Here is a 13,526-nt window from a genome sequence, read left to right as displayed (position 1 = left end):
TGAGCAGATATAAGTATGTTACCTAAACGATCAATGTCATAAATGTTCAAATATAAACAGTCGATGACCAAAAATAAATACAATAAAAGAGTAGAACTAACAGAAAGGTAACAAAACTGAAAAATGGAAAAATAAGTTGAAAATAGGAATTTTCTTCTTCTGTCGGACTTTGTTTCTTTAATATCCTTGTTTACCTCATTGTCTGCCATTGACAGCTAAAGGCGTCCAATCCATTTTGGGTGGGATAGCAATGATCGAAGCAGCCAATGAGTAAGTCCGTCATGGACCATGGTCTTAACCACTTTTACAGAGGGATACTACCACTGCCAATGGCAATGTTAATAGGATGTGATTGAACATTTATTAATTTTTTATCTTCCCCCCCCCCCCCAAAAAAAAAAAAAAACCTGAAGTCAAAATAAATGCAATAAAATACCTGAATTGACACCATGGGGAAAAAACTTGACAATGCATTTGTAATTTATTTCTATTCATTTTTACGTATTTGTCTTCATATGTTTTTTCCCCCTTTTTTCCCCTTTTTTTTTTTTTTTTTTTTTTTTTTTTTTTTTTTAAATTATTATTTCAAGAAGTATATCACTTATTTCTGATGTACATGGTTAAATTAGTCATGGTGACTATGTACAAACATCTTTCACTGTTTAGTCTGGAGCGAGTCCCACAAACTCTAGTAGTAATGTAATGCAAAGACTCTTACTGTGTAAAGTATATTCCAGGCAGGAAGTGCTTTCAGTGAAAGATTTCAACTAGCCTTTTCTAAAACCCTATCGGGACAATAGAAATGAAAGGATCTATCATTTAAAAAAACACGCAAACATTTTTTAATGCCATTTTTTACTCTTGCGTAAGAATTTGTCATAGATTTGAATTATGGTTAAGAGCGTCGTCAGTTAAACCAGGACCCACCTTCTTGTTTTTAAAGACGCCCCCCCCCACTAAAAAATGGGTGTGGCTAAAAGGCGAAATCATAAAGGGTATTCCTTCTTCGAATAATAAGGGGAGGGAAGCCCTTGTTATTCCATATTGTGCTCCAGGATACCGCACAAGAACACTGTCATAAACATGTCTAAAAAGGAAGTCTGAAAGGATGACGGTGATGTTTTGACAGTTATATAAGTTTGTGTTATTGTCATGGACACATTCCACAACTGTCAGAAACAAAGGGGCTGTACCTCATCAGTCAGACACACTCTGGGGTGAATTCCAAAGGGAGGTTCTCCACGTCAAGTCTTATTGTTGACCCACATGAGACATCCACCCACACACGCCGTCACCCTGGCAACAGCTGGATCGCACACTTTGGCGTCAAAGGAACATTTGGAAAACTGAATTGGAGATTTCGGGGGAATTGATTGCAATTTGCTTAGGGAGCAAAGCGAAAAAGCGGTTAACACGTCTGGCTCAAAGTATAGAGATACCAGTTTAAAACGCAAAGCATTCAATTTTTAGGAAAGTACATTAGTTTTACAGTGTGGTATGTGTAAAAAGTTTACACACCCCTGTTGTAGTTCCACTTTATTTTTTAAAGAGGCTAAAAATGAATTCATCTCAAATGTTGTGGTTCCCCAAGTGTGCATTTCCGTGATTAGAATGAACTTATCACATTCACAGTCATGTTTTTGGGGGGCAGACAACACCTGCAACCTTTTAAAGAGCCTCTGGTTAACGCCACACAAAGTTCAGCACTTCTGGGAGCTCATTTTGAGAGAAGGGATTTTAATGAGACTAAAGTTATGGCTGCCGCAAGGGCGTAGGTTTGCATAGAGACACTAGGGACATAACACTACAAACTTTTTAGGATGATCAAATTGTCCCCACCAATTTTTAAGCAACATTATTTGCATTATATAATGACTTCAGTTATATAGGTCATTTAGATTGGATTCCCATATGCCGTAAGGATAGAATTGACCCTACTATTATTAAGTGAATTATTTTCATTATGTTCAGACTTACATTTACCCCTTTTCACTTGCTGAATGTGCCAGTCCATTTTTTTTACCCTCAAACACGTTTGATTGGTTGATTACTTATACACCATGTTGACAACATGCCGCCTTCAAAGAGGAGGGATATTATAAGTTTTTTTTTTTTCAGCCAACAGCACCAGCATCCACTGTAAGTAATGTAAAAAGACGTCAATGTTGTGGAGGTGGGGAAAACACCACAAATTTAGTTAGCTTAACATTAAACTGTGTGAATTTGCTAACCTGCAAAACTCGAGTAGGAAGCTGCTGAGAGAGAAGTGTCCTTCTGTATGTGTTTTCTCCTTAAACTGTTAGAAATGTAGTGAACCCGAGGTTTACGCCCTTCTTCCCAATTGTCATTTTTATTTTATTTATGTGGCCTTAAAGCAGCCCAAAGGAGCTTTCATTTTCTGTTGAGTTTAGCTGTGCTTGTGGACAAAAGCAGTAGTGTTTTATCTGAAGGAAGGCTCCATTTTTATTTATTTGTGTTATTCCCTGACTAAGACGTTTTTTCAGTTATATTTAATTTATTTAGACAGACAATGTTGAGCGGTCTTAAGACAAATGTTGATTTTTTTGCATTCCTGGGTAGTTAACACATTAACAAGTTTGTATCTATTGTGTATGTTAATGTAATTTATGTTCAAATATCGCAATTTAAATTTGCTAATAAAATCCAGACATTTATGTTTTCAAAATTTTTCTTTAGTAGTTTTTGAAAACAAAGGTTGAATCGAACAGTTATCACCTGAACCAATACATATGAAAGTTAGCATAAGTCAATACAGACTCATTTTGCATTGATCATTTAGCCCAGGGGTCCCCAAACTACGGCCCGCCTCCACATTTGGTCCGGCCCCCTGAACAATATATATTTTTTTTCTCAATAGTGTTATTCATTTCCTGGCTTTTTTCTGTGAAGAACCCAGAGAGGGTTATTTGGTTATTATCTATTTAATTAATAGTGTTATTATTATATTATATTATTAATTCATTCATTCATTTCCCATATTATATTATATTACATTACAATTATTTTATTCACTTTTGTTCCGTGAAGAATCCAGAAAGGGTTATTTGATTATGACTTTCTGAAAAACAATGCATTTTTACATTTAGGCACTCCTGCAATCGTCACACCTTTTCTGTTATAAACTGACCCCGGCCCCTCATCAGAGAAGGGGAAAAGTTATGTGCCCTTCACAGGAAAAGTTTGGGGACCCCTGATTTAGCCCATCAATTAATTAGGTTGATATTTGTGACAAATGTAGCCCTGACACGCATAGGCGGATCTACTATTCAGGCAAAGTGGGCGATCGCCTTAGACCCCCAACCAGTAGGGGGCCCCCAACCAGCTGCCCTTGCCCCAACAAGCATGGGCTTGGGCCACCAGAACCAGCAGCACCCCCAACTATTCGTCATGTATAATTATGTCAGCATATCGAACAAACAAATAACAAAATAAAAAAGAAAGCCATTTGAATCCTGCATTTATATTATCTCCCCACACACAAACACTACAATGGACTGGTCCACGACGACGGACTGACTATCAGTCGCTTAGCTTCATTTAGCGCCGTTTAGCTTAGTTCCGTTTAGCATCGCTTAGCTGTCCGTTAGCTTCACTTAGCTCTCCCGCATTTTCACGCCACGAAGCTTGCTATTTTTACAGCTCACTTGCTGCTTTGCACGTCGGCTATCGTTTATTTCGAAAACATGAGCGAACGTGCTCTCCATGAAAGCCAAAGTGCAGTGAGGGAGAAGTTGAGAACAGGCCGATAATGCCTCTTTAAACTTTCTTCTTCTTCACACCGAACATAAAATACACGACAGCACACCCTGTGGCGAAACAATGCAGGACAGTTCCAATCAGTCATACAATAACACTCAACAGCTGGTTAACAGCATTTGCTAACGAAAAAAAAATTAAATCTATTACCACAAGCAATGACGAAGAATGTTTTTTATAGAGTGTAAAGATTACCTCCGGTGAACATTTAAAAAAAAAAAAAAACACGTCATGGTCGTCATATAAAAAACGATTTCTGGAGTTAATCCCGCATACTTCAGAATTAATATTATAATATGTTGAGTAAATACTACAGAATACAGATTCTACACCAAGAATAGCTTTCAAATGACACTCTTTATGACTAATATGATTGGTATTGAATAATTACTATAATTATTATACTACTATTATATATAGTAGTATACCATAATGATAGTGCTAGGTTTTTTTTTTTTAAGAATTGTTTTGAATAATGTTGGAAAGGCAAAGTCAGTGTTCTGAATCTGTTTACCGTAATTTCTGGACGATTGGGTGCCCCTGATTACAAGCCTCACCCAGTAAATTTTTAAAGGAAAAACAATTTTGTACATAAATAAGCCTCTCCTGCCTATAAGCCGCGTGTGCCCACTTAGTAACAAGAGACATTGACAAAGAAATACAGTTTTCAAACTTTTAATAACACACCTTAACTTTTCGTTCCAAACAGCGCCGGCAAACACGGCAGTTATATAGCAGCAGCACGGAAGTTACATAGCATCAGCATGGTGGTGCAGCACTAATTGTGCTGGTTAATAAAAACATAAGTCTTTGTTAGCAATCTTCATCTTCCTCCTGTGCATTCAAACCATGGAATTCTTCACCCTCAGTGTCAGATATGAAGACGCTCAGATGAACTTCGCCAAGCACCTACTCAGTCTCTCCTTCGCCGTCGCCTTCAATGTCTCCCATAATGAGGCATATTCACTCCCAGCCTGTGCCGTCCTCCTCGCCTCGTCACGCAGCAGACTGGCCCCTCAAACCCCGTTGGTGATGGCGGACTCTTTCACAGCGCTTCACAGTGCCAGGCTCCCCCGGCAAACCTGTGCAAAAGCTGCTTTTCGCATGCGGCGAGTCTTGGCAAACGATCTCTTGCCGCTCGTCATCAAAGCGTCCCATACAACTCGGATGGCCAATTTAATTTCTTCTAGCATTTTCCATGATGCATGTCTGCCAATTCTACTCATGCACAAAGACGCGGGTCCGTCACCTCTATTCATGCACAACGCACAAAGTTAAACTACCGGAAATAGTGCAAACTAGCGTCTTCCTCGGCACATATATTCCTCGTGTCTCACTCCCACATTCCATGCTCGAGCGCCCCTGGCGGCCGTCAGAATAATACACAAATTGGCCGCATCATTGCAAACGCCGCAGGACCCAAAATGAGGGAAAAAAGTAGCGGCATGTAGTCCGGAAATTACGGTACTTTCCATTCTTTTGCACTAGTAAATGCTATTAGCATTTAACCTCATTGTTTGTGATTAATTATTGTTATTTACATGATTATTTGTACTTTAATAAAGAATTTAAGTGTTCCAAAATGGTTTTGTGAATTAATAAGCGTCAACAAAAATGTCATTGTTAAATTAGTAAAAAAAAAAAAAAAAAAAAAAAAAAAGAAAGAAAGAAAATTATTAGATTAGTCGACTAATCGTAAAACTAGTCGGTTGAATAATCAGGAGAAAATTTCTCGTTTAGGACAGCCCTAGTGTACCAGAACATATTTCCTCCACACCCTCACCTTTTTAACCCCTGACCCATGAAGAGGGCCCCTAGATATGTTCGCCTTAGGCCCCAAAATTGCCAAGTCCGCCACTGCTGACACCCATTCACCCAATCAGTTTGGTCTTATTAATGTCCTGTCCCCAGCAAAAAGTGTAAATGCAGATTATGCTGTTCTGTCGTCCCTACCAATATTGAGACCAAACCTACGCCCTTGGGCTGCCGCAGGGTAAACATTCCATGCCGCGAAGTTAACCTGGTTAGCAACATTCCAATAAGTTGATACACACAGATGTGGGATTTGAACATGGAAAACAGAAAATGAGTGGGGAGGGTTTATTGAGAGGGTGGGCCTCCCACCTACGAATGCGGGGTCAAACGTTTAACATGTGAAACATGACTGCTCATTTCCTGTTGCCATCCTAAATTCGACTCCAGAGGGCATCTGATTTTCCAGGGAAAAATTGTTCACTTCAACAAGGCAGCAACCAATGATAGGTTGGTAAAGGTGCCCCACCTTGTGGTGGTAAAGATTAACTACAAAACATAACTTGTTTCTCACTAAGCTTGAGAACAGTTCAGGAAATATTTTGACAAGCGGAATATTCGACTTTAAAAAAAAAAAAAAAAATGACCACAATTTTCAAAACAATATTCAGTTTCATACTACTGCACTTGCGTTGTCATTGTCAAGAACACAAAGTGACCATTCACCAGTCTCTTTTGCTACCAGTGCATTTATGAATGGATTTGTGTGTGTGCGAACACAATGATATGGATTCAGTGTCATGTCAGCCATATATTTGAGTGTGTAAAATTGCACACACACATTTTTTTTTAATATGCCTCACTCTCAATTGGGAAATCCCCAAATCCTTGAAAATCGCTTTAAAACTCCCGCCCGACCAATGAAGACATAATGAGCCACATCGGTGCTTTAGACTGATTTGATCTACACTGCTGGCCAAAAGTATTTGCACCCCTGCAATTCTGTCAGATAATGCTCAATTTCTCCCAGAATATGATTGCAATTACAAATGCTTTGGTAGTAACATCTTCATTTATTTTGCTTGCAATGAAAAAACGAAGAAGAGAATGAAAAAAAAATTAAATCATGATCATTTTACACAATATTCCAAAAATGGACCAGACAAAAGTATTGGCACCCTCAGCCTAATACTTAGTAGCACAACCTTTAGACAAAATAACTGCCAAAATTCGCCTTCCGTATCCATCAGTGAGTTTCTTACAATGCTCTGCTGGAATTTTAGACCATTTTTCTTTGGCCAACATCTCCAGGTTTTAGATTTGAAGGATGCCTTCTCCAAACTGCCATTTTCAGATCACTCCACAGGTGTTCTATGGGATTCAGGTATGAACTCATTGCTGGCCACTTTAGAAGTCTCCAGTGCTTTCTCTCAAACTATTTTCTAGTGCTTTTTGAAGTGTGTTTTGGGTCATTGTCCTGCTGGAAGACCCATGACCTCTGAGGGAGACCCAGCTTTCTCACACTGGGCCCTACATTATGCTGCAAAATCTGTTGGTAGTCTTCAGACTTCATAACACCGTGCACATGGTCAAGCAGTCCAGTGCCAGAGGAAGCAAAGCAACCCCAAAACATCAGGGAACCGCCGCCATGTTTGACTGTGGGGACAGTGTTCTTTTCTTTGAAGGTCTCATTCCCCCCCCCCCCCCCCCGTTAACTCTATGTTGATGCCTTTTCCCAAAAAGCTCTACTTTTGTCTCATCTGACCAGAGAACATTCTTCCAAAACGTTTTTGGCTTTCTCAGGTAGGTTTTGGCGAAGTCCAGCCTGACTTTTGTATGTCTCTGGGTCAGAAATGGGGTCTTCCTGGGTATCCTACCATTGAGTGCCTTTTCATTCAGATGCCTACAGATAGTACAGGTTGACATTGTTGTACCCTCGGACTGCAGGACAGCTTGACCTTGTTTGTAAGTTAGTCGAGTTTCTTTATCCACCATCCGCACAATCTTTTATTGAAATCTCTCGTCAATTTTTCGTTTCCGTCCACATCTAGGGAGGTTAGGCATAGTGCCATGGGCTTTACACTTATTGATGACACTGCGCACGGTAGACGCAGGAACATTCAGGTCTTTGGAGATTGTAGCCTTGTGATTGCCCATGCTTCCTCACAAATTTGCTTCTCAAGTCCTCAGACAGTTCTTTGGTATTCTTTCTTTTCTCCAAACTCAATGTGGTACACACAAGGATGCAGGACAGAGGTTGAGTCAACTTCAATCCATTTTAACTGGCTGCACGTGTTATTTAGTTATTGCCAGCTACTGTTATGTGCCACAGGTAAGTAACAGGTGTTGTTAATTACAAAAAAATACAGAAGCATGGCATGATTTTTCAAAGACTGCCAATAATTGAGTCTGGCCCATTTTTGGAGTTTTGTGTAAAAGGATAATGATTTAATTTTTTTGCTATTCTCTTTTGTTTTTTCATTGCAAGCAAAATAAATGAAGTTATTACTACCAAACCATTTTTAATTGCAATCATTTTCTGGGAGAAATTGAGCATTATGTGACAGAATTGCAGTGGTGCCAATACTTTTGACCAGCAGTGTATGGGGCAAAAAGAAACACTTCCACATCTGTGGTGGAAAGAAGTGAGTTACCATGACAACAGGTCTGACATCCTGACGAAGGCAGTTGTTTTTTCTTTTTGTTTTGTTTTTTAAATACAAATTAACAGCAGTCTGAAGGCTGTTTTCAGGTAAAACTTTATTATTCAGTGCATGAACAGAACACCATGTCAAGATCCATTTTTCAAACCATGTTTAACTCATTGGCTGCCACTGACGACAAGACGTCTAATCCAATTGACGTCTATGTCCGTCACTGGTAGCTAAAAAGTGAAATATGCTCTTCCTTTGTTTTTGTTTTTTTTAAATATAAAAATAATGGGGCAATTTCATGAATAGACTTCTTTTTTCTTTCCCACCGATAGAGCGGTGAGTGAATATTTAGAAAGGTGCTGTACAATGTACAAACATTTACATCTACGTTTCCTACGCCATGTAGAAGAGAAGCACACAGATTGATTTCCTACCAAAGCGATGCAAGGCCACAGCATGATACAAGGATGAGAAAATAAGAGCTCAAATAATTCGACTTTCGACAAAATAAGAAATTGTGTTTTGTAAGCAGACTGCCCCTTGCTTGGTATATTGCACAAAAGCTCGAACCCCGACATCCCTTCGATCTCGTGTTTGCTACAACTCTTATGTTCCCTGAGCTCACCTGAATTGTCAACGTGGATTCGTTTCAACAACAATATAAGAAGAATATTGACTTTAAAGTCAAGGACTCTTGGAATAAATAATAGAAAAATAAATTATCTAGAAAGCATTCTGACTTTGACTTTAATTTAGAACAGTAAAATATATATTATGGTTAAATAAATCTTATGTGTTCGGTCTTTATTACTGAATGTGTCTTTTTCACTCATTATCTGTGCAAACGAGAGTTAACTTGTCAAGTGAGTTAAGTTGAATTTAGAATACATATAGTTTTGTAAAGCTTTTGCATACATTTTATAAATAAATCTCATTTAAGTACTTCATAATTTTGCAGATATCAGAGCTGTGCTTACATGTGTCAAAATATTTCCTCTTTCAATGCCATTGACAATGAGAGATGTCCAATCAAAGGCCTACCACGTGCGGTTTCAGAGCCACATGAGCTATTTTCATTTATATGCTATTAATTTAAATTAGTTTGTGACTACAGAGACGTCCAGTCAATTTGGACTCGAAAGCCTGGCTCCCATTCCAAATGGAATGGACGTCTATTTCCATCAATGGCAGCCACTGAATATTACAATAAACTTAATACAAACACTGATATCATGAGGATTGATGAGGCCGCATTAACAAAATGTTTAACGCCGAATAATAACACATAGGATTCGCTAAATGTAAGCTTAAACATTCTAAGCAGGTCAGCGTCAATGCACATTTTATAAAGCTGAAGCGGACGGCCATAGTCATTTGCGGCAGAGATCGGGAGACCTTGACAAGAAGTCAAAAAGCAGCACACCCCATCTTTCTATTACCTCGTCAGTAGGCAGCAGCATTACTTACAAATCTTACATACATTGGCATTTTGACCTTAACACATAATAACATGGCATTGGCAGCAGATCACACATGGTTAAATATCCGCAATTTGTTATGCTACAGGTTGGGCAAACGCAGTGCAGTGGAGTTTCGTAGATATTTTCAGCAAAACATGACATGACATTCATATATATATTTATATATATAAATATCTATTATAATTCACAAGGAAACATGTTCGAAGCGACTGCAAATGCTGAATACAGCGGTTTACGCGTGACTTCTAATTGTCAAGACGTACAAAGATTCCAACGCGAAAGAACACAGGACGCCGCCGAAATGGCGCTATCAAAAACATGTATTGGCTACATGTACATACAGAGGGTCCTGGGATAAACATTGTCCCAACATACAACATTTTCGGGTTTTATTACTGTGTTTCATTTGTGAGCCGTTCCATTGAACCCAGATGCTTCTCACACATTGTCACGATAGATACGACACGTTGCAAAGGCAATATGTGTGTGTTTTTAGGGTGATATTTTCAAATTGAATAAACTTTCACTTCAGAAACTTTCACTTTAAAATTTGCATCCAAAAGTTGATTTTGTGCTTTTCCAAGCCAAACTATCTTGACCATTCAAAGAAACTGAGAATACTCAAGTTGCCTGTTTTCAACCGGCTTTCACTATATTACAAATATCAGCTGCTAAACGCAATAAGCCAGGAGACAGTTATGTAGTGCCAACTCTCCATAACTGACCAAACAAGGGTCAAAAGTGAGTTTTTTTTAATAAAGGATGGTTACTAAGGATTTTTGAAAGGCAAACATGCCTCAAGGCTTCTGGCCATTCTCTCATGTTTGATCTCTAATTTCCTCGAATTTGAAGTAGAACAAATTTCAATATGTTTGGAGCCTTGGGGGGAAAAAGGACAGTGAAAAATCCATCATTACTATTTTTGACCCAAGTGTCGTCATTTCATGGTTAAGCTAATGGTGGGCATATCTGCCTCACGTAAAGAGGGTTCAAATCTCGGCTCGACCTTCCTGTGTAGAATTCACAGTTCTCTGCTGTTGTGTAGGTTTTGGTGCCAATTTAAAAACAATAAATAAAAGTTATGATAATTAAGTGTCTTAAATTTCACTCTTGGGTCCCTTCAACGTGGCTATGAATCATTCTAGTGTATGTTTCTTCTAAGTCAGTGACAGATTATTTTTGAAATAATCAGGTTACTTTGCTGTGTCGCAGTATAGTAAAACGAAGACCCCTCCCCCCGTAGAGTAAAATCTTATAATTGCCGTTGTTTCGTACGCTCAGTAAACGACATTTCAAAAAGCACAAGTTTCTGGTCATTTGAAGGATACGAATGGAAAAGAGTGAACAGTCAGTTAAATGTGAGGCGACAAATAACGGTCGTCTTGTGTGTCAAAAAGAAGGATCGACTGCATGCAAAATAGAAAAATAGTCCCTGGTGAGTTTTCCTCCTTGCCTTGCATAATGGGGCGGATGGATGCGATTGGCACAAAATCACATGGCGAGACGTTCCGCCTATCTGAGAGCAGCGAGTCGAGGCAGGGGGTTGGGGGAGGGGGCTGCTACATGCCACAGGTACGTCCCGAAAAAAAAAAAAAAAAAAGAGTGCCAAAGATTATAAAAGTGTCATCGGGTAGTACTTTGGCTGGAAGCGCTCAGAACAAAACATTTGGCTGAGGATGCTGTGTTCTCCTACCAGAAAGGGTGTTGGAGAACCTCAGCCTGGGAGAGGATCCGGGCTTGGCAGGGTACTTTCCATTCGCCGGGGCTAATGGGTGGGTCCCTAGAAGAGTTCCTTAGAGTCCTGGTGGTCACAGGTTCCGTCTTGCCTGGCGTGACTAGGGGACCTTTGAAGGAAATGTCTTTCCGTGTCTTCCAGTCTTCTGCACTCCGGCTGCCATTCACGTCTCTCTGGACGGAGGTTCTCTCACTCACTCTGCGGGTTTGGGATCTCACTGTGTCGTGACTCGATTTCAAAAAGACTCTACTGTCGCTTCTCCTGTACTCTTTGTGTCTATGGACGCCGTTTGGGCGAGCCGCCTCCCCCAGGCTGAGGGACCGCGTCGGCGCGGCCTTGCCCTCGTGGTGCATCGCTACAGGGGCCTGGTTCTCAGTCCGTCCAGCCCCACGAGGCTGGTCTTTGGCTTGGAATAGCATCCCCCCTGCTTTAGGGCCACGCGTCACTCTCCCCGGCGTCGTCTCGGTTTTCGCGTCCCACCGCTCGTCCTGCTCCGTTACTGAGCTCAAACCCTGCGGTCTTCGTGGCGAAGACGTGCCGCCCCGACGACGGGGGTGCTTGGGACCGCCATAGTGAGGAATAGGCGCTAAGATGGAGGTCCCAGTGAGGTATGGAAAGGACAAGGGTGATGTGTCTGAGAAAAACACTTCTCTGGTGGCGCTGGAGGGAGAAATGTATTTTTGACCTGCGAGAGACGACATATACACTAGTCACAATAAAGACCTGGCTATGCAGATTTCAGGGGAAATTTCAGGGTAATGATATCAATAGCAGCCTATGAGTTAATGAGAAAAATACCACTTTTGATATCATACTTTACAAAAATGTAGCATGATTACTAGGGATGGGAATTGATAGGATTTTTACGATTCCGATTCCATTATCGATATTGCTTAAAGATTCGATTCTTTAGTGATTCTCTTATCGATTCTAATTTGGGGGGGGGAAAGAACAAAAATTTAGATTGGCATTGAGTTTGTTTAATCAGAAGTCACAACCTTAAAAACTCACAACAAGGTCAAAAGAGGCCCAAAGCCTCAATATTAACTGTGGCAAAAAGTGGCAAATGCACAAGAATGTTTAACATTTTACTGAAACATTTTTCTAATAGAAATAAAAAATATTGGTATATATTAGCATATAGGTAGTTGGTCTGCCGTTAGCAATATGTGTTAAACTTGCAGGGGTCCCCAAACTTTTTCCAGTGAGGGCTGCATAACTTTTCCCTTCTCTGAGGGGCCGGGGTCAGTTTGTAACAGAAAAAGTGTGACGATTGCAGGAGTGCCTGAATGTAAAACAATTATTGTTTTTCAGAAAGCCACAATCAAATAACCCTTTCTGGATATTTCACGGAACAAAAGTAAATAAAATAAAAATAATAATATAATAATAATTAATAATAATTGCACTATTAATCAAATAGATAATAACCAAATAACCCTCTCTGAGTTCTTCACAGAAAAAGGCCAGAAAATAAATAACACTATTGAGAAAAAAAAAAAAAAAAAAGCTCTCTGGTATTGTTCAGGGGGCCGGACTGAATGTTGGGGCGGGCCGTATTCGGCCCGCGGGCCGTAGTTTGGGGACCCCTGTTAAAGTATTATTTACCAGAATATTGAAGTGCATGCCTTTTAGTTTTTATGGTGCTTTCACGCTCAAGTGGGGGCGCCCTTGCGCTTCCTCACGTGAAGAAGAACGCGAGAGAAAGCGTGAGAGAGTTAGTGAGAGAGGGAAGCACTGCTACGACCCTATGTTCTTTGTTAATGCTTGTAAAATATCTACAGAGGCAACGCCTGTATGTATCATCTTTTGTGTTGTTGTTGTTGTGTGTTTCCACTCGCGATCGGACACTTAAATCCAGTTGTGTAGTGGTTTGAACGATGTGCTAATGCTAGCGAACGCATGCTAACTGTTTTGTTATTACAGCTAATCATCGCTGATTTACGTTGATGCAAACCTGTTTGTTACTTGGGACGAAATTATTTGTTTCATTTCTATTTTTAGTTTCACTCTTCAAGTGATGGTTGAATAAAGTCAGCAAATTATACCAACGTCTTCTGTATCGTCATTTCGGAGTTTAGCTAGCTGTATAGGTGTCTCGGTGAGGACAGTGCTGTCTATTCCCTC

General features: G+C 39.9%; 1 protein-coding gene across 2 annotated transcripts in view; it reads right to left on the bottom strand.

Annotated features, from left to right (window-relative positions):
• Positions 1–8,276: 8,276 nt before the first annotated feature.
• The window catches only part of LOC130922186 (membrane-associated guanylate kinase, WW and PDZ domain-containing protein 3), a 271,915-nt gene continuing 266,665 nt past the window's right edge, over positions 8,277–13,526 (bottom strand). Inside the window, exon 21 of one of the 2 annotated variants that reach the window (XM_057846775.1) lies at positions 8,277–12,084. In XM_057846775.1, the coding sequence (XP_057702758.1) occupies positions 11,354–12,084 (731 nt within the window). In that variant the 3' untranslated portion in view covers positions 8,277–11,353. The remainder of the gene's footprint in view (positions 12,085–13,526) is intronic. The other variant, XM_057846776.1, reaches the window with a different exon arrangement.

Source organism: Corythoichthys intestinalis, chromosome 9 (assembly GCF_030265065.1).
Source record: "Corythoichthys intestinalis isolate RoL2023-P3 chromosome 9, ASM3026506v1, whole genome shotgun sequence".
Lineage (NCBI taxonomy): Eukaryota > Metazoa > Chordata > Actinopteri > Syngnathiformes > Syngnathidae > Corythoichthys > Corythoichthys intestinalis.
The sequence above is the reverse complement of the archived record's forward strand: the minus strand, read 5'-3'. Positions and strand labels throughout refer to the sequence as shown.